The following is a 24,782-nucleotide window of genomic DNA, read 5'->3' as shown; positions in this document are numbered from 1 at the left end:
GCAGTGAACAGTGGTACATAGCTGGAAGTCACAAAAAGCCAACCACTGCTAAAAATCTCTAATTCTCGGAAAGCAATTAAGGCCAACAAGTGACAAAAGAAACATTACTTATTTCAACACAGTTACTGTTGTTTGAAGTTCATTTTATTGTTGTGTTTTATAGGTGAGATTTGTTTACAGATTATAGGGTAATGCCACTGAACTCCATCTTGACAGAGCAACAAAATAACTCCAAAACAGGCTAGAGCAATAAATATCAAACCATTCAATCTAAAATGTATAAATATAAAAGTACTTTCTGAAAATGTAGGAAAAACAGGAATCCATTTTTCTGTTTTGGCCATTTGTATAGTAACATCGCTATCATCCATCCGTATCACCTTAGATCCAGCACAATTATCTTTATGTCTTTCCCGAACACGTGGGTACATGGCTGCAGAAGAAATCAACCCATTACTCACAGAAATCAGTTTCAGTAAAATAGCATATGAGGGCTATTGTTTCCTTTTATTTTTCTGAGCCTGCTTAATACTATGCCTATCTATCCAACTTTGTGTGTGCCTGTCACTGTGCCTGTTCACAGGCAAATGTGACTGTCACAGGTATAGACTGCTGAATAAAGCAAGGACTACAACATCCAATCAGAAATTTCTAAAGAGGATATTGTTTACGGCTTAGCCTGTGAAACAGATTATAGTTCTGTGCTATCCTTTATGTATCACAGCATGGGATGCCTGAAATGGAGAAGGAAGCTGGTGTGTGCTGCATTAGAACACGTGCATGGGGGACAGCAGCAAGGAAAGCGTGAACTCTGTTCTCTTCCTACAGTGGTTTCAGATGTGTCCGCCTGCATGACGGATTTTTTTTTTTTAAGCATTTAAGACTAGATTTGTGTCTTTAGACACAATCATCACTAAGTTACAGCTTGTACTGGGACGGTGGAGAAGAGTTTTTACCAGATCACCCCTGGAAACGAGGCTGTGATCTGGTTTTGCTGGAAGATCAATGTGGCTTGGGGATTGTACTTGAAAGGATATTTGATCTGTGATAGCAGCAGCGTGTCTAATGATTATAAATGAGCTCAAGTAGCCAGTAACTTCATTAATGAACTAAGTCTGCACAGGACCACTGAAAAGAACCCATCTGGAACAAAAGTCTTAAAATTTTTCAGAGTTGGACTACCTTCTCATTATCCCTACAGTCAATGAAAAAAGAACAGAACAAAACAAAGAACCCCCACCCTCTCCTTTGAGGAGTAATACTGACATTCTGAGAGTCCTGCAACAAAGAAGTAATTTCCAATGTCTTTCTTTCAGTATTACTTCTCTGCATTTGATCATTTTATTTTGAGCTATATGAGATGCTCTGTATCTGAAGTGAGACCCATTTAAAAAAACCAAACTTAATTATTCAAAGGTAAAGATTGTTGTCTTCTACATAACATTGACATTTCTGATAATTCTGACTGACTATACTGTTCAGCCATACATATAGCATACTATTCTATTAAAACATCAAAAGATATGGTGGAGATAAGGTAGTTACTGAGAAAGGCTTATGAGAAGCTGGGGAAAATTATGGGCAATGAAGGAAATGGGGCTTAATCTACTCATAGCTGCACTTTTTAGCAGCTAGGATGTTCTTTTGGGACACAAACTGAATTCTCTGTTTAAAAACTGAAGAGCTCAGGAGTAGTTATTTGAAACTGTGGCTTTTGCTTACTCTGAAAGCAGGTAAAAGTGGTGACTGATGGTAACTGCCTCTGGTTAGCCACCATTTGAATGGCAGTGTGTAACACTCAACTCAAGGCTGCTGTCGACTGCTTAAGTAGACTCCTGATGTTTGCCTTGGTCACTGAAGGAGGGTAATAAATTATTAAAATGGGGGGAAAATTAGAAAGAAATATAATCTGAAGTACATACAATCTCTGCTTGCAGCAGAACCACGGGCAAGAATTTGAATAGTCAAAACCATGTTGGATTATATACTTACATTAAATAACCTAGGGTCCTTTGTATGTGGATGGAATCCCTTCTTTTTACAAGCAGAAACTTCTAGCATACCAGCATTAGTAAGTCTGAAGATGCCAGTGCTGGAAAGCAAAAGGTGAAACTCCTGTTACATACTGCTTCCATAATACAAGTCCAAGGTTCCACATAGAAATGACTTGGCTTATCTTAACAGATGGACAACAGAATGGTACTCAGGGACCTTTGATACACAGGAGCCAAGGCTGAGTTGGATTCTTAAAGGTATTTAGAATCAAGGGGAGTTGTATTCCTGTAAAGGAAGGGATGCTGAGAGGAAAGGGAGAGAAAAATCACAGTACTGGTGCTATTCCCATTAGGCAGGTTAGCCTACTAAAGGCCGAGGCTAGTTCATACAGGAGCAGATACAAACCAGAAACTTAGATGTTCTGGATTGCATTTCACTCATTGAACTCTAGAGGGGCAACTTAAAGAGAACAGTCTTTAAACTAGCTATGTAAGTGACTAGTGAGAGTACCCATCCTCCACACTCTTTTAGGTAATCAAGTAATACAAAGCACTAGAAAAATGCAATGCTCCATATGTATGATCTAACACTTTGAGTATTGAATAAAACTTTAGAAAAATCACTCTTCTGTAAAGAACATTAATACCTAATAACTACAGAACAGCACCTGATTAATAAATGTTACAGATGATAGGAGTAACAGGTTAGAGTTAGTTACAGGCTATCAGCATAAACTATGAAAGACAACCAGAGATTTGAAAAGGTATGCAGACGTGCTCTAGGTTACAAAGCCTAGTGCTTGTGCACTTGCCACTCAGCCTGTATTTACAGCTGTGCTACCTGAATGACCCATACAGGAACTTAGGCAACCAGAATGGGATTCACAGAAGTCACCTACAGCGGTGGAAGGCCAGAAAGAAAGGCTGAAGAAATGCACAGTCTAAACTATGGAGTTAGGTCTGCAGCCTTGAAACGCCAAGCACATCAAAGCAGAATCACAAAAGTGTTGAGGTTGGAAGGAATCTCTGAAGATTGTCTAGTCCAATGCCCCTGCTCCAGCAGAATCACCTTGAGCAGGTTGCCCAGGACCCTGTCCAGTCAGGTTTTGAATATCTCCAATAATGTAGAATGTAACCTGTTCCATTATAAACCTTCGCATTAATACTTACACAGTTCTAGTTTTTTCCAGATACTTATTGTTTGTATTTTATGAAATACAAAATTGGGACCTTATTATCAAAAAAAGATCTTTCTCCCTCTACTCCCCAAACTGCAATTTTCATATCATGCTAGAGAAATACATCTAACCTCTCCACTTCCTTCATCAGACAGAATGAAGATAGGGCTGTGGTAGGGCACTGGCAATGACTTCTCCAGAAGAACAGCTCCTGTCATTACTACTTGGTTAAGCAGAGTATAAAAATAAATAAAATTTAAAACCTAAGGCTGGGAAGGGAGGAGGAGAGAGAAGCCAGAAACAATACTGTGCATAAAGACTGACTGGAATGCAAGTCTAAACAGCTTAAAGAAAACAAACTTACAATACAATGTTTCTGCCCTTCATCCCAGTTCACATGTGCTGTTTGCATTTGATCAAATTTTACAATAAGGAGCAGGGGAAAATATCTAAATATTACTTAGAAAAATCAGAACTCACTCATTATGCTTTGGTGAACAAACAATTGCAATGGCCTCTGGCAACATTAGCTGATAAGAACAATGAGTATGAAGGTCAACACTGGATAAGAATGCAGTTTGTGTTGGATGTGTCTACAAAAAGAAAGGGAAAACTCAACATCATGAAATATTTCTTACAAATCAAGGTTGACATACATTCAAGAAGGAACAATAATTTGTAACAAGTGAAGCATCAGTACTTCCCCAGGTTGGTTTCTTAAGTTCCTGCTAACCCAGATTCTACATTGTTAGGGGGGCTTTTCAGTACGAGGTTTATGGAGTCACATTCACAACCAGATGTACAAGCAATTTTCTGATCGGTGGGGGAAAGGGTGGAATGAAGAAGCACAAGACAAAGGGAAATGACTTGATTGTCCAAAATCCCTAAGAGTGAAATAAATTAATATAAAGTTTAAACAACACAATACCTTCCCCCCACATTTTGAATACAGTAGAAAAATAAATAGCATTACAAAGTAATAAAATACCTCTAAATCAACATAAACAAAAGTTGCACTGGCAAAAGAAGGCACATAGTGTCAACAGGATGCCTCAACTGCATTAAGAAATACTCATCTGTGGTGAACATTAGTGCTCATTTACATCACTACAATTAGAATTAAGTAAGCAAGTTAATTTGGATTATTCCAGTTATTTCTTTGTTATTTCCAGGTTGGCTTTTTTTTCACATAGTATGCAGAACCAATATAGAAAAGCCAGAATCTATGAGCTGTACATACATGGATCCAACCCAAAGTGAGGAGATCATACTGATCCTGAATACCAAACAATTCTTCCACATTCTCCATGTCGCAGTAGTCTGGTCCTGCAGATTGCTTTGGCACTACTACATGGGTAATAGTAAATTCATTATGTGTCTGTAAAACAAACATTGACTTAGAGTGGAAGAAATGATCTAGTGAATAAATGCTGAATCAGAATCTGAAAGATGTCAGCCTATCAGCTAAAACAAAGCAGTGTAACTCCACTGATTCCAGTGCAGCTATACTGACTGACTGCACCTGAAAATATGCCTTAACATTTTATCATTGAAACATACAGGGTAATATTAGTAATAACATGAGATTGTTGTATTGAAATGTTCTCAGAGACCAGTGTGAAAAGGTTGTCCTTTAAAATAATTGAAAACATGAAAAAAGAGGTTTGATAACACTATAGCTACTTTCTATGAAACTTGGAACATCACTACTCTTGCTATTCTTTCTCTTCATGCAATTCAAATACACTTGGACATCATCTTTAACATTCTTTCTATGCCAGCATCAGCCATGACATCTTTCCCTGCTCTGAAAGGACATGAAGTGTTATCTAGGTCAAAGGAAAAAAACAGCCTGAAAATCAGACGTTCTGCAGCTTGATGGGGGGATTTTCTTCTTCTTTTTTGTTGTGCCATTATGAATTTGATGACTCCAGTAGATTCTAACAGTCTTTATATTTCATTGTCCTGTAACTAAACCTCACTTACCTTAGATGAATGCCAGAGAAAGTACTCGAAAAAGCCTGTATTGTACAGCATGCTGAAAAACCTGCTACATTTTATAATGACAGCAGTGTACTTTGATCAGATGTTTCCCCAGTAAGGCAAGCCCACACTGCTGAAGTGACCACTCAGGTTATAATATGAAGTTAATTACATTAAAGACTAATTGTTTAGATCTGCTTTTGCTCTGAAATTGATACATTACAGGAAAATACAGTACTATCAAATATGTCTTCCCCATACAAATGTGAGAGTTAAACTGTACCAGTTTTCCACAGAGAATTCCACATGTCTCTATTCCTCTTACTGTATTTGCCTCTGCTAGCAGCAGAAATTTGTGACAGAGATCCCTGGGCAAAATGACGCCTCTGAGTGCTTCGGCCAATTGAGCTAACAAAAAAACCAAACAAACAAAAAAAAAACCAAACAAAAAAAAAAAGGAGAAAGACGTAAAAAGACATTTGCAGCTTACACAGTGAAGTTCCCTAAAATAAGAAAATATACACGGTTACAGAAAATTACTAAAAGTGAAAGAATTATACTTACCACATCACAGATTTCTAATGAGTATAAATCTACAGCACAAGCACTTCACCCTAAACTGAGGTCACCAGCCCATAAGATAAGATACACTCAGTAGCCTGCCCCTGCGGTGACAGTGAGCTGATGCCATCTCCCAGGCCAGGGCTTTCCAGGGTGAACCACTGCAGGTTCTGCTTCTGTTCCCTTGAAGTCCACAGCAAGATTCAGATTTCATTCCACAGGATCACTAAGGCTCAATCTCTAGATCCATCTATTGGTACTCAACTGGAAAATGTGAAACTGTGCACCTAATCTCCTCCCTTAAAATGAAGGGACTATATGGAACTGTTGTGTGTACATCAACCTGTTCATGCTTATTTCACTATGGACATCCTCACGGTGAGTAAATACATATGTATATGCAATATGTGGACTCCTATAAGCAGCAAAGAGGCTGCAAAAAGGAAAAAAAAAGAGGTCTCTGCACTTACTCTGAACAGCACTTAAAGTAGCTGCTGGCTTTAAGACCCGGTTTACTGGAGGTGAATGTCCAGTGCAGCCAGATATGCCGCTCCTCTCCTTTTTCTCTAGCAGTGCAGTAGATAAGGAACTGTTCTGTGGTACAGAAATACAAGATAGCATACTTCCATCTATCTGTTCAGACATAACCATGCCCTCTTTGGTTTTCTGATCTCGAGCTAGTTCTTGCTTCTTTAGTTGATCCTCAAAGAATTGAAACTGTTCTGATTCAAGCTGCTGTTGCCGCATATGTGCGATTCGTTTCTTCTCTGCCTCTATTAGCTTTTGATGCTCTAGTTTCTTCAGAAATTCCGTTTTACATTTGTTCTGAAACATATGCAAAAGAGTGACATTCTCAGAACACTAAAAAAAGCTACAAAAAATGAAGGGAAAGAAGGAATCTAATTGTTTAATAAAACCATTAAATCCTGTCATTAAAAATTAAGCCTTTTGGAACCCATTTGCTCAACTGGCAAATACAACTATATCCCCAAAAGTACTGTGATATGGAAGGAAATACAGTAAGTAAGGAATTCCTATCACAAAGCTTCCAATCTGCATACCTGCGGTGCTTTGTGTTTTTACTTCAGTACTGATAGCGCTGGCCTCATTTCCCCATTATAATAAAGTCATTAGAAAAAGGCTTTTCAGAACAGTGACGGTAAAGAGACTAGACACAAGTGTAAGCCCTTACAATTTTCAATGCAACAGCAGATCCATAAGCACGTGGGGTTTCTGGGTAGATTTCATAATCCATTTTGTTATCTGGTTTTGTTGCTTGTCGCTGCTGTTTGGATAGGTTTGTTGACTTTCTTCTGCCACTTTCCTTCCTGAGCTTTCCCTGGATTGCTTAACCTGGCTTTGGTGCCTAGACTCCCCAGCCTCAGACACAGTAGGTGCCTTCCCCACTCTGGTCTATGCCCCCTTGCCTCCAAGCCACCTGCTGTCTCACAGACTGCAAGAGAAGCTTCAGGTTTCAACAGCCCTTCCTGCTCCCTGGTAAAGGAGAGCATCAAGCATCTCCAGAAACAAAGGAAAAAAAACCAGAGCAAAGTAATTTCTTAAATGTCATGAACAAAATAGAACAGGAAAGAAAACCTCAAACCAGTCAGTGACAGGTGTGGGCATTGGGTTGGATTGTGGTTTATTGTTTTCTTCTTAATTCTCTAGGTCCATTTCAAGGGAAGAAAAGAAAAGGTGTTTTTTCTCAGATGCTCTTTCCAAGACAAGTTTTTAAAACTACAGGTCCTGTTTTCAGTGACTTCAATACACAAGATGCAAGTATTTACAGTTACTTAAAGACTCAAAGAGGATCGCTTCAAACTCGAGCACTTTCGGAGCCAAGAGACTTTTTCCACATACTCATGCAAGTGTCTGAACAGTATCCTCTTTATAAAACAAAATCAGAGTGTACCCAGGACTATTCAGATATTCATACACTGATATTACATAAATATCACAGCATGTTTGTTTCCAAACACACACTTTTATTACTTATTTTCAAATGACCAACCGATTAGACCGTGAGAAGAAGTGAGAAGTCATTCTAAGCAGCCCGTGAAATGATTATGTTCTTGTAGAACTGGCATTTTACTGCTTAATTTCTAAGAAGATTCATAGGACAGAAAAAATATTGTATCAAAGATTTAATAACCATATAAAACTTACTTTGTTTTGCATGTATTCTTGATATTCTAAGTTATATTTTTTTAAAAGATCTCTCTTCAATTCATCTGTCCGTGGAAATGCAACCTCCTTCAATTTCTTTGGGGTGGGGAAGAAAGACAAACAAGTTTATTTTTCACTTTTTAAAAGAACCACCTGGAAAAGAAACTCATCTGTAATACAAATTTAAAAAAATACAAAATAAAAAAAATACTGCTCTTCTCCCAGGAAAGAAAGGGAGAAATACACACTAAATCATCAGCTTATGAAACTTCTATAGTACACTGATCTCAATAAAGCTATATTAATTTATGTCAGTGAAAGGTGTGATACGAGTACTTCTTATCTCAAGGAAAGATTAGTCCTTTTTCTAGCAATCTGTTATCTCTGTTTTGTTTAATAGCTGTGTGATGACTAACATTTTTGTTGTAGGTGTAATTTATTTAAAAAAAAAGCTAAATCCAACTTTCAATGTTTCAAGTAAGATCATCACATTTTTCTCTGGGACTCCCTGGACAGAAATATGACTGAATATGCCCATTTCTGGGGGGGGAGGGGTGTGTGTGTGTGTGTGTTTATTTGCAGATATAGCTACAAATATAGCTTCCTGTGACAGCCCTGGCAGACAAAACAAATTTCTTTTGTAAAACAAAAACAATGCCCAATGTTTTCTACTGATGCAGAGGCTACTACAAAATAATTTAGAGGCTGTAGGCAAGGGAGGGAGACCATGTGCTTAATCCTACTAAGTGCCATAGGAGGGAGCACATGTTAGATGCCCTTTCTCAACAGGGGTGTTTTCCTAGATGGTGGCCCACAGTGAAAAATTTGGCATGAAGCATTTTGGCTTTGAATATAACTTTACTAAGCTGTAACAGTAGAGAAAGTATGTGAATATGGCAGCGTGAAGCAAGAGACACTTATGCTTATTCTAATAATTCTCATTGGGCAATTCCAGATGTTTTAAGCTCAGTATAAGGCTGTATTTGAAATTTCTTTTTCAGGGGGAAAAAAAAAGTGAAACTATTTTGTATACAAGTAGAGAAAAAAAAATCTTGTAAGAACTAAGTAAATATATATTTGGTAATAAAGAAAGCAAAAATATACTCTGATTATTTAGCAGGGTAATCAAATAATGCACAGACACCAGTAGTGCCACATATCTCTCTTTTCCTCTCTTTGCAATAGTCAGTTTGGACCATTAGCCACTCACATAACTGGGACCAGAATCAAACTCTTAAGTGTTGTTAAATTAGTGTATGTTTAATATGTAAACTTTCAGAAGTAGCTGTACCTAGGTTTCCAAAAGTCTACCAACTTATTCAGAGACCATTCTTGTTCACCTTTTAGAACAATTTCATTTCCAGTAATGATCAAGTGATTAAACCAAAATAAAACATGAATGACTAGTGCAGAGAGGTATCAGAAATTCAAGCTGTGGTGGTTGCCGTGGGCTATGTGTGTACTGGGAGAAGAGGAGTGCTAGGAAAGAATGGACAGATTCTGGGGGAAATATTTCTTAAAGGCTAGGAAACCACAACCCTACCTTAATAATATCTTGTTTTTCTGGTACTGCACATTGATGATAGTCTCGGTGACTGGGCAGCTTTTCTACAAACAACCTAGAAAATTAAACATGCATGTATTCACCTCAGTAGCCAGAGGAATATCCGCAATAGCTTTTATGTTGGCAGACAAATAAGTTTCACGTAACTGTTAAACACTGAATTCCAGATGACTTGGAGCAGGTTTCTACACATTTGTTTAAACTAACACTGACATTCTTGTATAGACTTGTATGGGACACATACGGTAATGACAGGAGATTATTTTCTACATCTGAATATATTTTCGTTTTCATTGTAGTGGGTTGGGTGAAAAAAAGGACTAACTAACAGACAGCACTTAAAAACAGCCCTCATAAGCACCCTCCACCCTAGCCAGAGTTAATAAATCCTATTTCTACTGTCTTTATCTGTCCTTAGCTGAAATGCTGCATCTTAAATGGGAAGTCCAGAATGCAGCAGCGACTACCATTAAAGCAGTTATTTTTACCAGACCAAGCTGCACAGCCAACTTCAGTATTATTAACCTACCCAGACATCTAAATTATGGCAACACTCAGCTGCAAAGAGTTTGGAATACACAGCTGCTATCATTCTTTCAGCAATTTGTGCAATGTTCACCTCCAGACCCTCTTTTTATAGAGATACATACATGTAAAATTCAGTGGAATAAGAAAGATTTGGTCTGGTTTTCAGAGTATGAGAAAAATAAGGTGGGTGGGAAGGAGGTCTCCAATTATAAAAATTTTAAAATATGCATATAAAAACCCCAACCCTTTCAGAAGTAAGTAAACAAACTGATCAATCCTACAGCAAAACTAGCCAGTTAAAAAGTTTAAATCTGCCACTGATGTATTTTTCAGCTGGCTATTTTGAGAGTTGTAATGAAAGCTGCCCGGATTTGGTTTCTTCTGGGTGGGGAGAATAATCATATAATGAACATATATAGTGAATTTTGCATTTACTCCTGTAAGAAGCAATAAATTATACTTAATCCTTTTGGGGAAGAAAAGTAAAAAGAGGCAAAAAGCCATTTTTTCATTTTCTTAAGTGTTGTGCAATATTACCATCTTTAAGATCAGCAGAAGCTCATAGAGCATAACTATTAAAGGCTCAGAAATCTTATCTAAACATTGCTTTTTAAGCCACACGCTGTATTTAACCAACATGCTGATAGATACAGCATAATCTGTGGGAAACAGTGCTCATAGTATAGCCTGGTACAGTAAACTTAAACCTCTGTATATTAGCCTGGCAGTCAATAGATAGACAGGACTACTAGACTAACAGTTGAGATGAATTTATAACAAAGCCTGTGGTTAGAGTAAAGATCTTCAGAGAGCAAAGCTATTCTGCAAGAAAACACTAAACATTTTTCTCCTAATCTAAAGGGGTTCCCTGTTTTCATTGCAACTCTTCATTTTGGTTTACTCAGAATTATAAGTTGTAATGACTACAAATGGCTTCTTACGTTATAAACTTATTATAAAAAACAAAAGCATTCTCCAGGTTTCCCTCCTCCATATATACTGATGCCATTCGCTCCATCTCTACTCCAGATCTAAAGTAACGACGTGGAGTGATATCTTCATTGATTGTGATATTGCTGCCAAGTTTGCTTAAGGCACGTACTCTCTCTTCTGGGGTCACAGAGATGTCTGTATGGTCAGGAATAGCTACGAGCTTTTTCTGAGAAAGAACAGAGAGATTAGCAAAGAGAACCATATATTACGTTTCACTTTCAGTAAGTGATCTAATTCAAGAAACTCAAGGGAAATCTTCAGCTTTTTTCTCAAAATGGGCATTGGTTTCCCCATCGCTAGCCACAGCTGAAACATTCCAACATGTTTCTCAATTGCAAATAAATAGTGATTGCAATTACAAATAAGAAGTGATCTATTCTCCTCCCCAAATCGTCAAAATACAAAAAAATCCTAGGGGGAAAAAAAAAAATTAAGTAAAACCCTGTAGAAATTATCAAAGGCAACATAAAGTGTGGCCTCTTTAGAATCCCCCCCCCCCCCCCCCCCCAATTCTATAAGATTCTGCCTTAAGTTATTGAGATAATTGGTGGAGGGCCTGAATACTCAGACTCCTATTATATGATGTATAGGGTATGACTGCTGGGTATAGTTCAGCTAAGAGAGAGGAGTAAGTTTCCCTGGTCAGTCAACAGTTCACTTCAAATGTTCATTTCCAGTTTCAAACAAGGCAGTTAAAGTCTAAGAAGTTAGAACTAATTCTACTGAAGAAGAAGCACAGCTGCTTATTATAGTCATTACCTTCCTGTTAGGTGGCTAAATAAGGGCTGCAGCAAGTTGTTTCCTCCTGCTTTGATGAAAATTTTTACTCTTCCTATTCAAAATGTTCACTTCAACTTCTTAAAAACCTGATCACCAAAACAAGCTAAACCCCCATAAAGCACATATATAGAAATAAAATAAATTCCAACAAAACCATGAGGCAGAATGTGCAAGGAACCAGCAACATGCAGGAAGAGACCCTTGTAGCTGACAGCCAACACTGCTAAACAGCCCTCTTGAATTGTTTCCTATTTGAAAGAGTGCTAAACCATTAAAGCATTTATTTGTAATACATACCAATGAGCTAACAGTGAATGGTTGTTCCATGTTGTTCTCTGTCTGCAAACCAAGGAGATCGCTCTTTTCCTCCAAAGTCTCCATCTGACTGCTAAGGGCAGTATCAATCCAGCGCTCAATATTTGCAGCCAGCTGTCTCAGGGTTTATTAACCCAAGGGAAACTTGAACATAGATATGTTGATTGTGGTCTTGTGCTGGAAAAAATATGACAAGTCATTTAGATTAGAAATACATTCAAACGTCACATAAGTTTGCATGCCTGCACCCACTCATTACTTCGGTATCATAGTACTTACATATTTAATAATAATCTAAAATTTACCAGGCATCTAGAATTTAAAATGGGAATGCATGGGGGCTTACAGGACAGTTGTGGACTAGCTGACCTGTTCTAATGTTATTACAGTGGATTTAAACACAATATAACAAATTATTTTTACAATTTTTACAGCAACTTCAAAAAACCCCAATTTTCAAGCATTAAGTGAAAAACTCAAAGGTCAAAGACTAATCACAGAATCTGTGTTTCCTTGAGCATATGTTTTGACAAAAATATTTATAAACAGTGTGAATCTGGCATCTTTTTTCCTGCTAAGCCTATAATTAAAAATAAAATTTATCACATGAACTCATATCAGTAATATAAAGCAGAGAAAATATTTCAAGCACCACATGTTCCACCTGCACAGCTTGCTGACTTCAACACCACTCAAAATACAATGAACTCTGATGAATCAACTGATAGTAATTGCTTCCTGCACAGCTTTAAACAAGTAAAGACAAATATTTAGACATGTTTTGGTCATCAGAAAAAAAAAAAAAACCAAAAAACAACAAACCCCTGAAAGGGAAATGAATTATTTAAATTGCACTGGAAATATGAAAATGAAGCTCCTAATGTGTTTTTTCACTTCTGTGCACTCAATCTAAACAGATTTGATCCTGAATGTTGAAGGCACTTTATATATTGCAATGAATATGCTTTATGCTTTTGTAAAAACATAAAGAGTGTGTTTGGCAAAGATATTTTCTAAGCACAGCTCTCTCTAGAGGCCAGAGGACTCTGGGTTAGAGAAAAACAACCCTAATGTGTTTTTAGCTGGCTGCATTTCTCAAGTATTGATTTCCGTATTTGGGTCTTCCTCATTTTTTTCCAAAAATTAACAGTGTCTATTAGATCCGTCTTTAATTTTAACAATTAGTGCAAGTATTACAGGAGAGATTAAATTCATTTAAGTAATACACTTTCTTTAAAATAATCAGAATCATCCTGTTTTACTTGCAAAAGCCCTTACTGGTGTACTTATTCCACCTTATTAATTCAATCTTACTCTGCTTTTATGTATGACCTCCCAGTCTCAATGAATGTGTTCTGGCTTAACTTTATATCCATGTTTTCCATTTTCAAGATTTTTATTCTCATCATCAGGTACGTCACAGGTCTGTGAATTCAATTTCAAGACCTGCTTTTTTCAAATTAAGGTATTCAAAATGCTTGCACAATTTGTGACAAAAAAAATGGAGCATGGCTTGTACACCCAAGACATCAACATTAGTTGTGGTTGCAGCGCTAGTGGAAACAGTTCTCTAAATGATTTAATTGTACATACGTGGAGCTCTCATGTAAATGATCAGCTTGGCCAGACAGCCTATTCATTGCCTATTCACAGACTGCAGAAAGGCCCTGTGGGACAACAATAATTAAATATTTTTGCTTTAGCCTACACCAAGAAACATACTGCCTTATGGCTTGTTCCACCTGAAACCCTTCTTCAGCTGGACCACTGTAGATGTGGTGGACTGTGAAAGGAGAGGGCTAAAAGCTTGGCCAGCACAGAGATCATGTCAGTCTTCTGCCCCTGCAGCTCAGATTCCAAGCAGGAATAAAATCTTCAGTAAGAGACTCTGCATTCCTATGCTCTGTGTGGCTCAGGAATAACATTTAAAAAAACATAGCTGAGAGCTAAAAAGCATATATTTTAAAACCATTTATTTACTCATTTATCCATCACTTGTGGTCTTGTTTTGTGTTGTTTTGTTTTGTTTTTTAATTTCCCCTTCAAGCAACTGGGAGATCTACGATAGCTGAATCAAAGGCTGATTTTGGTCTAAAGTATGCATCCAAGTATGACAAACTGCAAAATATTCTCATAATTCAATTTATCAAAAAAAATATTGTTCAAAAGTAAAGGGTGCAGAAATGTATTTCTATTCAATTCCCTATTTCAGTTAGCAACTATTGAGCAAGAAAACTGCTTTTCAAGCACTTTCTCCCTTACAGACTTTCTCCAAAATCTAGTGAGGAAATGGACACTTAAGAGAAAGCTCTTGAGATGCTTCCCTAGGGAGGACGTGGGATATGGATCATATGCTGCTTTCAACTATTACCACACCTTAAAGACCTTTCAGCCTAGCTGGTAGGGAAGTGGAAAAATGTTAGTGCAGCAAGTGGAAACACAAAAGCCACTAATTGGTGTTTTGGTTGGTTTGGTTTTGAGGGGGGCAGTATTCCCAAAGAGGTCTTTGTTAAAGAAGCCTATGGTATCCCCCAGCCAAAATCTCTTTGGAACTGGCACAGGAAGACATCATGGAATCCTTTACTTGCAAACATTTCTCATCTTGGTTGCCTCTAAGAAAAAAAAAGTTATCTTTATAAGCTAATTCAGTGATTTTTAAAAATTTTTTTGTAACCTAAAGCAGCATTAAAAATAAGAAAAAAAAGGTCTAATGCCAGGTATTTTAAAGAGGAGACATCTGGTAACAGCAGAAACTCACACTTCCTCAAAATTGTGTCAGAGCTTTGAAAGGATGAAGAAGCTCTGCAGAGAGCACAAGTCAAGCCACAGTGCAAGAGCTTAGCAGAAGAATCGCTGCAAATGAAAGAGGAAACTGACTTCTAAAATTTGGCTTCAGGAGCATATTAAAACCCAGACACTGTAAATAAAGAACTACTAGGATGAATTTGTATCAATTCTACAAAAATGTCAAATGAGCCTCAACTATAGTAGCTATTACAGGTGGCAGTGTAATTAAAAAAAAAGAAAATCCTAAAAAGAACATGGGCTGACTTATGACTGCACTCTGATATATTATCCTTAACACGTGGACACACCGGCCAGAATTGTAACCAATTAAAATGCAGAAAGTTAAGCTTTACTAAAAACACCGCCACAGGCATGTCTGCCAGCTCCCTGGAATGTCTTTGTGCATAATGTTCCTCCTGGTGCAGCTCCACAATCACCTTCAGCTGGTCCAAGGCCATGACACTGCCAAGGGGCTCCCCTCGCCCCCACCATACTTCTTTGTACTTCCACTTTGTTGGCATCAGTGACTTCAAGGCGAGTTGTAGCTGATCTAAATTAAAATCAAATGGACTTTTAAACTTAATTACTTCCTTCTCAAACTCTGAATGCAAGGGAGGAGGCAGAAACATGAAGCCAGCAAAACAGACAGACTTGCCCCTTTCCAAGGCAGTGCTGTCCTAGACTGATATGAGCTGTCTTTGAAAACGCACCCTAAGGGCTTGTACAGCACCTATAAGAATTGCCCAGTCCTGATGAGTGACTCTTTGTCTTCTGGAAATACACTTATATTTCACTCTACAAGAGTAAAGAGAAATTCAAATATCAAACCTCTCTGTGTAACTGAAACTAATTATATTTAAATATTCAACATTGTTATGTTAATACAGTGAACCACACTCCAACCCCAACCACCAGGGATAAGTAGCAATGCTAGCTTGGAGCTGTCTTAGTTTATTAGAGTGTAAAGTTCTCTAAAGTCTAAGAGTAAAGATGCATTAGTTTATTAGAGTGTAAAAAGTGCTCTAAATTCTAAGAGTAAAGATGCATTTTTCTGCTTTACAATTTTGGGCACTCCAACTAACTTAGATGGACTTAGGTAATGTTTGAATAAGAAGAAACGTTTGGACATTTAGCATGCAAATCAAGCTTTTTCTAATGATGAATATTCTGAAAGTCATTATCAGAATATAAGAATTCACTCAACGGTTAAGAAACTTTTCTTGATTTCATTGGTAACGGCACTCCTTACCAAATCCCATTTCCTCCTCAAAACCCACTTGTTTTCCTATACGATCCAGCTTATTATACTATGCATTAATCCTTTGTAAAATCCAGCTTTATTAAATTGAAGGCCTTCAGCCACAGGAAATAGAGCAAAGTGAGAAAATAAGCATTTTAAATGGCATTGAAAGTCATTCTTTTTGTTCAGGCTAAAGACCGTGGTGCCAAGTACCAGGGAAGTGAAAAGCAGAGAGAGCAATTTCAACTTAAAAGTATAGGCAAATAGTAGTACGTGAAGATAGAATAAGTATATCAAGATACATCAAGTACCTCAAGAGTAGGCTAGTAAGACAGAGGTGGTATGAGAAGATCTGGAGAATGCATACACAAACTCTCATAGTTTTCTGAGAGGTATAATATCATAATTCATCACAAATTCTCCAATGTCCTCACAGTTCGCTGCATGCTGGCATGTTTCAATTGCCGGGATGGATGGATGTGGACAAACAAGAGCCCCTCTGCCTGTGCTCAGAGCCCGGGAGGCATGACCCAGCTAAGTTTGCAAGCTATGTAACGGCGCTCTGTGAAAGCGAAAGGTGGCACACATGGCTGCACAGCAAGACTTATTAGCTCAAGCGCAGTATGAACTATTTAAGTTACACAGTTTGTGTTTGCAATGCCTTGTGTGGAGCCAGCTCACAGTCTGGGCAGAAAGAGCTTGTATCAGTCTTCATGCATTCCTATGACTGGCTCTGAAATGTCTATTTAGTATGGCATGTCCTTCACCTGACTGTGTGAGGTGACTGTACCAGCAAAGACAACGAAGCCAAGCAGGACCATCCTCTGCCAAAGGATGCACACAGGGACTGGTGGTGCCCCAGCAGGAGTTGCACTGCTCAGACTTTCTGGAGAAGACACAGCCACAGAGGAGCTCAGGGTACCAGTACCTCCCAGAAACTAGCTGACTGCAGAGCATGAGGACTGAATTTCAGCTCCTTATCATCATCTTGAGGCTGCTTTTCCTTCTTCAGAAGAGGTTTTTAAATGCTGAATGAGCTTTTCAGATTTTTAAAGAAGTAACTGCCTAACTTCAATAAGCATTAGTTTAATCATTAGTTTCCACTTTATAACATTCGTTACTTTGAAACATTGTTATTAGTTACTTTGAAACATTAGTTTCCCCTTTGTAAGATATTTTTAAATTCCAAGTGAATTAGTCATAAGACACTGACCTCACTGCCGTCAGCAACATCTGTCAATATTTTGACTATTGGTCTTACTAAAAAGCTGCATTAAAGAGATCACTGGTAAAATTTTCCAAAGCACTTTTTTCCACTCAAAGCTTAGGTTCTGTTAAGAATGACAGGGACTTGGGACATTACCAATGATTTATTCTTTACATATTTTTTAATAGTGGATTGTTTCAGAAATACTCATCCTTTTGCTTGATATTTTGGTGGAATGTAAAGCCCAGATGTGTTTCCCATCAAAATCATTCACTTTGGTTCATTGGGATTGGATCCTTACAGTATATGTAGAAATATTTGCTAATATAGGAGCTAAAATGTGTCATAGTTCTGTTTTTTACAAACTATTCCTGAGAGCACTATTCTGCATTCATCCCATGGTAAGAAAAAGCTTACTTTAGTATTGTTGTGAGGAGTTAAAACAGTAATATTCCATTTACTATACTAGGAAGTGTGGTGATTATAGAATCCTAGAATAAAGATGCATCTTAAACAATAAAGGGGTCAGTTCTCATTAAAATAGCCAAATTAGCAAGTGCAAAACCCACCTTTTAATTACCCATAATGGAACTAAATTGTCTCAGCAAACTTGAAATAGGGCACATCCAGTCATTGCCACATGAAGATAAAGGACTGTTTCATAGCAATAAGTCATGCATGATCCAGATACTTGTACTTCTGTACTTTTGTATTGGGTTTGTGTGGCAAGGTTTTGGGGGGGGTGGGGGTGGCTACAGGGGTGGCTTCTGTGAGAAGCTGCTGGAAGCTTCCCCTATGTCCAACAGAGCCAATGCCAGCCGGCTCTAAGACAGACCCACCACCGGCCAAGGCCGAGCTCATCAGCGATAGTGGTAGCGCCCCAGGGAGAACAGATTTAAGAAGGGAAAAAAGTTGTGGCGGGCACAGAAACAGCAGCTGGAGAGAGGAGTGAGAACATGTAGGAGAAACAACCCTGCAGACCCCCAGGTCAGTGAAGAAGGAGGGGGAGGAGATGCTCCAGGCACCGGAGCAGAGATTCCCCTGCAGCCCGTGGGGAAGACCATGGTGAGGCAGGCTGTCCCCCTGCAGCCCAGGGAGGCCCGCGGTGGAGCAGATATCCACCTGCAGCCCATGGAGGACCCCACGCCCGAGCAGGTGGGTACCTGAAGGAGGCTGTGACCTCGTGGGAAGCCCGCACTGGAGCAGGCTCCTGGCAGGACCTGCTGATCTGTGGAGAGAGAATCCCACACTGGAGCAGGTTTTCTGGCAGGACTTGTGACCCTGTGGGGGACCCATGCTGGAGCAGTCTGTGCCTGAAGGACTGCACCCTGTGGAAGGGACCCACGCTGGAGCAGTTTGTGAAGAACTGCAGCCCGTGGGAAGGACCCACGTTGGAGAAGCTCATGGAGGACTGTCTCCCATGGGAGGGACCCCACGCTGGAGCAGGGGAAGAGTGTGAGGAGTCTTGCCTCTGAAAAGGATAGAGCGGCAGAAACAACGTGTGATGAACTGGTCATAACCCCCATTCCCCATCCCCCTGTGCCGCTGGCAGGGGGGCTAGGCAGAGAATCTGGGAGTGAAGTTGTGCCCGGGAAGAAGAGAGGGGTGGAAGGAAGGTGTTTTGAGATTTGGTTTTATTTCTCATTACCCTACTCTAGTTGATTGGCAATAAATTAAGTTATTTTTCCCCAAGTCAAGTCTGTTTTGCCCGTGATGGTAATTGGTTGAGTGATCTCTCCCTGTCCTTATCTCGACCCACGAGCCCTTTGTTATATTTTCTCTCCCCTATCCAGCTGAGAGGGGGAGTGATAGAATGGCTTTGATGGGCACCTGGCATCCGGCCAGGGTCAAGCCACCACAACTTCGAAGTGGATGTTCAAGGGAATTTGGTGAAAAATATGTTAGAAATACAGGCAACCAAACTCATTCAGCTCTTTTTGAAGTGCTAGGCCATGTATTGGCACAGCACATAATCATTTATACACACACTTGGGTTTGATATAAAATATGCTGAAAACCAGCCTAAATAGCAAACTGCCTTCTGTTGGTTCTCTCCAAAAAGAAACAGCATGTTCTTCTGTCAACATGTTTTTTGAAACAACTGTTCACTGTTACAGCAAGTGATTCAGCTAGTATAGTTAAGTAGTCTCTTCTGGAAAAAAACAACAAAGCACTGAATGTCATGGCAAGATCATTCTCTTGCACAGAGAAAAAACCCAGACAACCAAAACCAAGAGAATGGCCATTCAGTGAAAAGAAGCACCGTAAGGAACCGCTTGCTGAGAAGCCCGCGTCTTTCAATGGAGAAATTGCTCTTCATAGTAGGAGCTACTAGGCTTGGGTCTAGAAAAGCCTGTCTCAGTAATGGTTCATAATTTAACACTGCCCCTTAGCTCCATGGCTCCATTTAAACAGCACTGCCAAGATCCCCTCCCAGGCCCCACAATCTCCCAGAGGCAGCTGCTGAGCTATACAATCTCTTAGAAGTGGGTCAAGGTTATATCCTCTTTTTTACCTGCTGTGAAGGACCAGTCCCACCCACCTCCCAGCAGGCGGCCTGGAGGTCCCTCTGCAGACTGTGTCGGCGACGTGCTGACAGTAGCAGCTTCACCTGCTTGGGTACTGGGAGGGAGAAATCACCATGCAGTGGAAATTCTCCATGCACAGGTCTGCCAAACCCAAGTCTTGCCTATATGGTTATGCCACTCAGTGCTGTATCTTATAACACAAAACTGAGCATTATTTTCATCTAAAGAAAATGTGAGTGACACAAGGTTCTGTTTTCTCACAGATAAAAAAGTTAGAACAATTATTTGAAGACTTTAAAAGTTGTTCTGCAAATATTTGGATGACTGCAATTAGTTAATGTAGCTACTTGAATATCATTGACTGGCTGTTGTCTAGGGACAGTTTTCCTTTTGGAACAGATACAAACATTACTGCATTAAGAAGCTACATCAATAAAATTAGATTGCTACTGGGTCTGCTAAGACTCTGATAAACCACTACAATATGCAGATAACGTCCAACATGACTCCCTACAGAGAACAGGAATGTAGAACCTACAGGCTTTTCCCATTGCTTCAGAGCACAGAGGAGATCACTGACTTTCACCTATTTTCTTATTCATTTTCATGCAGACTATTTTGAAGTCAAGATCTAATATGTTTGTGCTACTACAGCATAACCCTATGCATTTGAGCTGTACACATAGGTGATGGCTTGCTACCAGATTTATTAATATGCTCTGTCTACAAAGATATTAGTCACTTTTAAAAGAATGTCCTGAAAAACAGACTGGAAATATCGAACATTGAAACATGCATCTGTGAACTGCTGACAGTTCTTTCTCTTGTGATTTCTTGTGTAAAACAAAACAAAATCCCTCCCTCCCTCTCCCTTTTTTGGCAACACCGTTCAGTTTCAGCAGAAAAGCATTTTTAACATAACGGATAAAGTATCACCATTGTTAGAATGTCTTGGATTACAAGCAATAGCCTTCTTAGGCAGTCACTGAAATATACTTATGCAACACAGAACGGCATCATTCCAGCGACCCACTAAAAGGATGTTCTAGACATGGTGTAGAAAAACAGTGCCATTTCCTTCCTTTAGAAAATTCACAACAATCCCCCATCAAAATTAGTGTACCAGGACACATTAAGCCAGAAGGGGACAGAAATAAAAAATTAGCTGTTGTTATATAATTTCTTCTCTGATGATTCAGCTGAAATACTGAAAAAAGATACCTGCAATACATAACATCACTGATAAAACTAACTTCCACCATGAAGACAAGAAGCTGTGTTGCTAAGGGAAACAAATGAGAGGCTAAAATCAGCACAGAGGTCTGCAACACTTCTTAGACTTCCAAAACCAAAGCAAGCATGATTCTTTGCAAATCCTCAGGTTTCACAGATTTTTCTGCCTGTAGCCCTATTTCTCTCAGAGGCAAAGTCCCACTAGGATAGAAGGGTTAAGAACCTTCTTGTTCTTCCTATAAAAGGCAACGATTTTTCTGGCACTATTTGCTACTTGGTTTTATAACACTTTCACACTCCATAACCTCTAATACAGACATTTGTTAATTGGGTAACTGGTTGCAACAATCAATTTCTGTTTCTATCTGATGATGAATTCCTATTCTGTCTTACTTCTTACTGTTCATAATGTAGGTGACAAAAAAAAAAGGAGAATTAAATTTAATTGGCATTTCTGATATACAAATTCACAGTTCATCTGAAGTCTATTAAATCGTCTATAAAGAATGAAGCTTGTCTTGTGGCCTTAGATCTTGAAAAAATAATTTGGCACATTAGTTCAATGGATTCTGACTATTTAGTACACTAATGGTTAAGTAAGAAAAGTGCAGGTAAAAACCCGATAGTTTACCTGTAGGTAAATGGATGGAGCGTGGTCAACCAGTAAAAATAACTACCAGTTAATCTGGCATGTTTCTGCAGTACAATGCTTATATCAAGATAACACAGTTAGTTGATTTCATAATGAAGTCTTTGACCTCCTGCCCTATCCTAGATGATTCAGGATGTCTCATACCATGAGCAGATGGGAAAAAAAAAAAAAACCCAAACAAACAAAAACCAGGAATGTCTGGCTTCACAAGAAGAATTCAGTGTGCTTTAGACCATTTTTTCTACTTGGATAATTACAATATTTAATTTCTCTTTTGTAAGTTTGCTAAGATTGACAATGGCAAACACAAGTTTTATAGCAGCACTGACTGTAACACAGACAGCTCAAGGGCTGCTTGAAAGTCATCTGAATTATCTAAAGTATCAAAGCTGAGCACAATGATTTGTGGCTAACATCTCGTACGCTGGAAGACCAACAGGCTATTCATTCCAGTGAAGTTATGCACCGGCTACCTTTGAGCCTATTTCCAAATTATTTGCTTTTCCCTTCAGGATGAGTCCAATGATCTTTGCAGCCTATCCAAGCTCCTTTCTATATCAATTGAGAGAGCTAGACATCTCTGAAGGCCTTTTGACAGTGGTTCAGAGATGCTAAAAGAGGAAGATACTTTCTACATTGATTATGTAGTGAGCCCACAGCTTCCCTAATGCAATTCCATATGTTGTCTGCTGAACTGTGAGTCATCTAGAGCTGCCAGCAGGAAGTGGTAGGCAACGGGTTGTGTCTGAGCAGGTGCCTGACTCACTGCATTACCATGAGGTATCATCATCCATGTAAGACTGAAAATGCTGGGTTTTTATAAAAGGGATGCCTGTGCAACTAAGCCACTACACGCAGATCATTCAGGAACTGTACAAGCAAGACCGTTTGCTTTCATGGACTGATACTTCTATTTATAATGGAAACTATGACCAGAAAACATGTTTTCTGGCATGGCAATCTAAATGTTAAATATTTATTAAAAAGATGTAGACAAAGACTTTCATTACACGGCAGCAAACTAAGTTTCAGAACACAAACTGGAAATGTAAACTTTAACACAGAAATAAAATCTCAGAAGTCAGGTAAGAACAGGAAAAAAACCACTACGCATACAAGTTCAGCAGAGACCAAATATTTATTTTTATACAGCACTTGCTCAGTGTCTTAATGCATAAGTCACCTTGCCGCTCCATCAGCAGTTGAAGATTTCACTGCACTCCTCACCTTGAGCTATACCCTTCCTCAGCTTGGTGATTAACTTCCAGGAAATGCCTTAAGGCCTGACCTTGAGCATACTTCACGCACATAAAGAAAACCACATGAGAAATGCCTTCACAGTATCCCCACAGCAATATCACTAATACACGACTGCAGGATTGATCGAGACACTGAACCCTGTTTTTAATCATAATACTACAAAATAACCTCTCTGCACTTATAGCCATTTTAAATACTATTAAAAAACCATAACTATGAAAGTCGCACCTACAGAATTATACAGGGTTTGGGAGGAATGCTTCCTACACTCTCCTGTGATCCATGAAACTCTGGACTTGTCAGCACCAGCCTTTGGTTTAGTTGTTGGTACCTTTAGCACCTAGGCATGCAATATACCAGGCAGTAATACATTTAGCCAGTCAGGAAACCCAGCTGTTACAGAGTAACACAATATATTGCCTCAGCAACACCCACAACAACAAACCTGGACTCCATTCTCCCAGGAATATTTCATGAAGTTCTGAGTCTGTATCCTATTTTCTAGGACCTGATGGTCTAAGGCAATTTATCAAATATATGCTAACTACAGCTTTGGACAGTCAATCACTTTAGCCTGCAACGAGGCGAAAACCCACTTCTGCGAAGACAGAACTTTCTCAAAGCCAGTCTTCACCTGAGGAATGAACTCCCTGGGAACTGCAGTCCATCCAAGACCTCATAATCTCACCACTTTACATTCTCAGTAGAAGGTGATGTTTTTCCTGCCCATGACTTCTGAGACAAGCATTCAGAACCATGTGCATATTAAATAAAAAGAATTCCAAACCAAGAGGAATTCCCCCAGAAGAGACTTTTTGCCACCCTCCTGAAAGAGGACAGTGCATCCACGTGTGAGAGAAGCGAGTTACGTTCCTCAGTGCGCTTGAGGCGCACCGTAGATCCTACAGAGGTCTGAACGAGGCAGGTACAAAATGAAGTACAAGAGCAGAAACAGCTTCTGAGAGGGGTGCCCAGCGGACACGATTTCTTCTTTTTTTACACGATTTCGCTTTCTGTTCCGATGCTAATCTTTCACATGCCTACGGAAATTATTTAAGAACAGAGTACTGTTCTAAGTTCGCTTTCTCTCCGAAACGCAGCGGCGTTCTGAACTCTGCTACCCACTGTACCACAATCGCCTATTTTCGTAGGCGCAGTGAAGCCGGCAGCTTTGCCCAGCCCGGGCTGGCCGCTCCCCCGCCGCCCCGCACACCCAGAAGTCGCCGGTGGCACCACGATGCCCGCGCTGCGTCCACGCACCCACGGCCGCTCCCTCGCTCCTCCGTGCCCCGCGGCGCGCCCCGCCTGAGGCCGTTCGTGCCGAAAGGTCCGCCCTGCCCGGAGGAGGGCGATTTCCGACAGGCCTCCTGGGATCGCGGCACCTGACACCCGAGGCGGGGACGGCCCGGACCGATCGCGCACCGGGGGCGTTCGCCAGGGCAGCCGAGCTGATGGAGCTCGTAGCGGCCGCGGAGGGGGCGCGGCGCGGCGCGGCGCCGTCCCTTTCTCCCTCAGTCCGCGGGGGCCGCTGGCGCAAAGCGGCGGGATGGAGGCGGGGAGGCAGCGCCCCGCCAGCTCCCTGCCCCGCGCTCCCCAGACCGGGGAAGGCGGCGGCCGCTTACCGGATCTCGCCTCCGTCCGCGCGGCCCCAGCGGGCCGGTGCTCCTGGAGACAAAGCGAGGGGCGCCCGCCCCGCCGCGGCGGGGGAGGCGGGAGCGGCGGGGGGCCGGGGCCTGGGCCTCCGCCGCCCGGCCTCGTCTCGCCTCGCCTCGCCCCGCCGGCACTCGGCGCCCCGGGCGCCCCGCGCAGGAGC

The 24,782-nt window shown here is 40.2% G+C and overlaps 1 protein-coding gene across 2 annotated transcripts; it reads right to left on the bottom strand.

The window, feature by feature from the left end:
- Positions 1–126: 126 nt before the first annotated feature.
- On the bottom strand, positions 127–24,782 carry STAMBPL1 (STAM binding protein like 1). Of its 2 annotated transcripts, none has more exons than XM_052799947.1 (11): positions 24,592–24,782; positions 12,045–12,239; positions 10,916–11,133; positions 9,426–9,501; positions 7,883–7,978; positions 6,187–6,541; positions 5,481–5,563; positions 4,413–4,550; positions 3,653–3,765; positions 1,993–2,092; positions 127–433 (listed from the first exon to the last, which is right to left on the bottom strand). In XM_052799947.1, the coding sequence occupies exons 2-11, from the start codon at positions 12,126–12,128 to the stop codon at positions 377–379; spliced, it is 1,320 nt and encodes a 439-aa protein (XP_052655907.1). In that variant the 5' UTR covers positions 12,129–12,239; positions 24,592–24,782; the 3' UTR covers positions 127–376. The 2 variants fall into 2 exon arrangements, with proteins under 2 accessions (XP_052655907.1, XP_052655906.1); XM_052799946.1 differs by having other exon boundaries at positions 5,439–5,563; positions 24,592–24,779.

This window comes from Harpia harpyja, chromosome 10 (genome assembly GCF_026419915.1).
Source record: "Harpia harpyja isolate bHarHar1 chromosome 10, bHarHar1 primary haplotype, whole genome shotgun sequence".
In the NCBI taxonomy this organism is placed as follows: Eukaryota; Metazoa; Chordata; class Aves; order Accipitriformes; family Accipitridae; genus Harpia; species Harpia harpyja.
Note: the sequence above shows the minus strand (reverse complement) of the source record. Positions and strands in the feature narration are given on the sequence as shown.

Excerpts from the sequence above, each read along its gene's own strand:
- STAMBPL1 (XM_052799946.1), bottom strand. The coding sequence starts at position 12,128 with ATGGAGACTTTGGAGGAAAAGAGCGATCTCCTTGGTTTGCAGACAGAG. Across the intron at positions 4,551-5,438 it reads GAATTCTCTGTGGAAAACTG|ACACATAATGAATTTACTAT; the intron begins GTACAGTTTAAC and ends TTTGTTTTACAG. Across the intron at positions 2,093-3,652 it reads TGTTCACCAAAGCATAATGA|CACTGGCATCTTCAGACTTA; the intron begins GTGAGTTCTGAT and ends TTTGCTTTCCAG.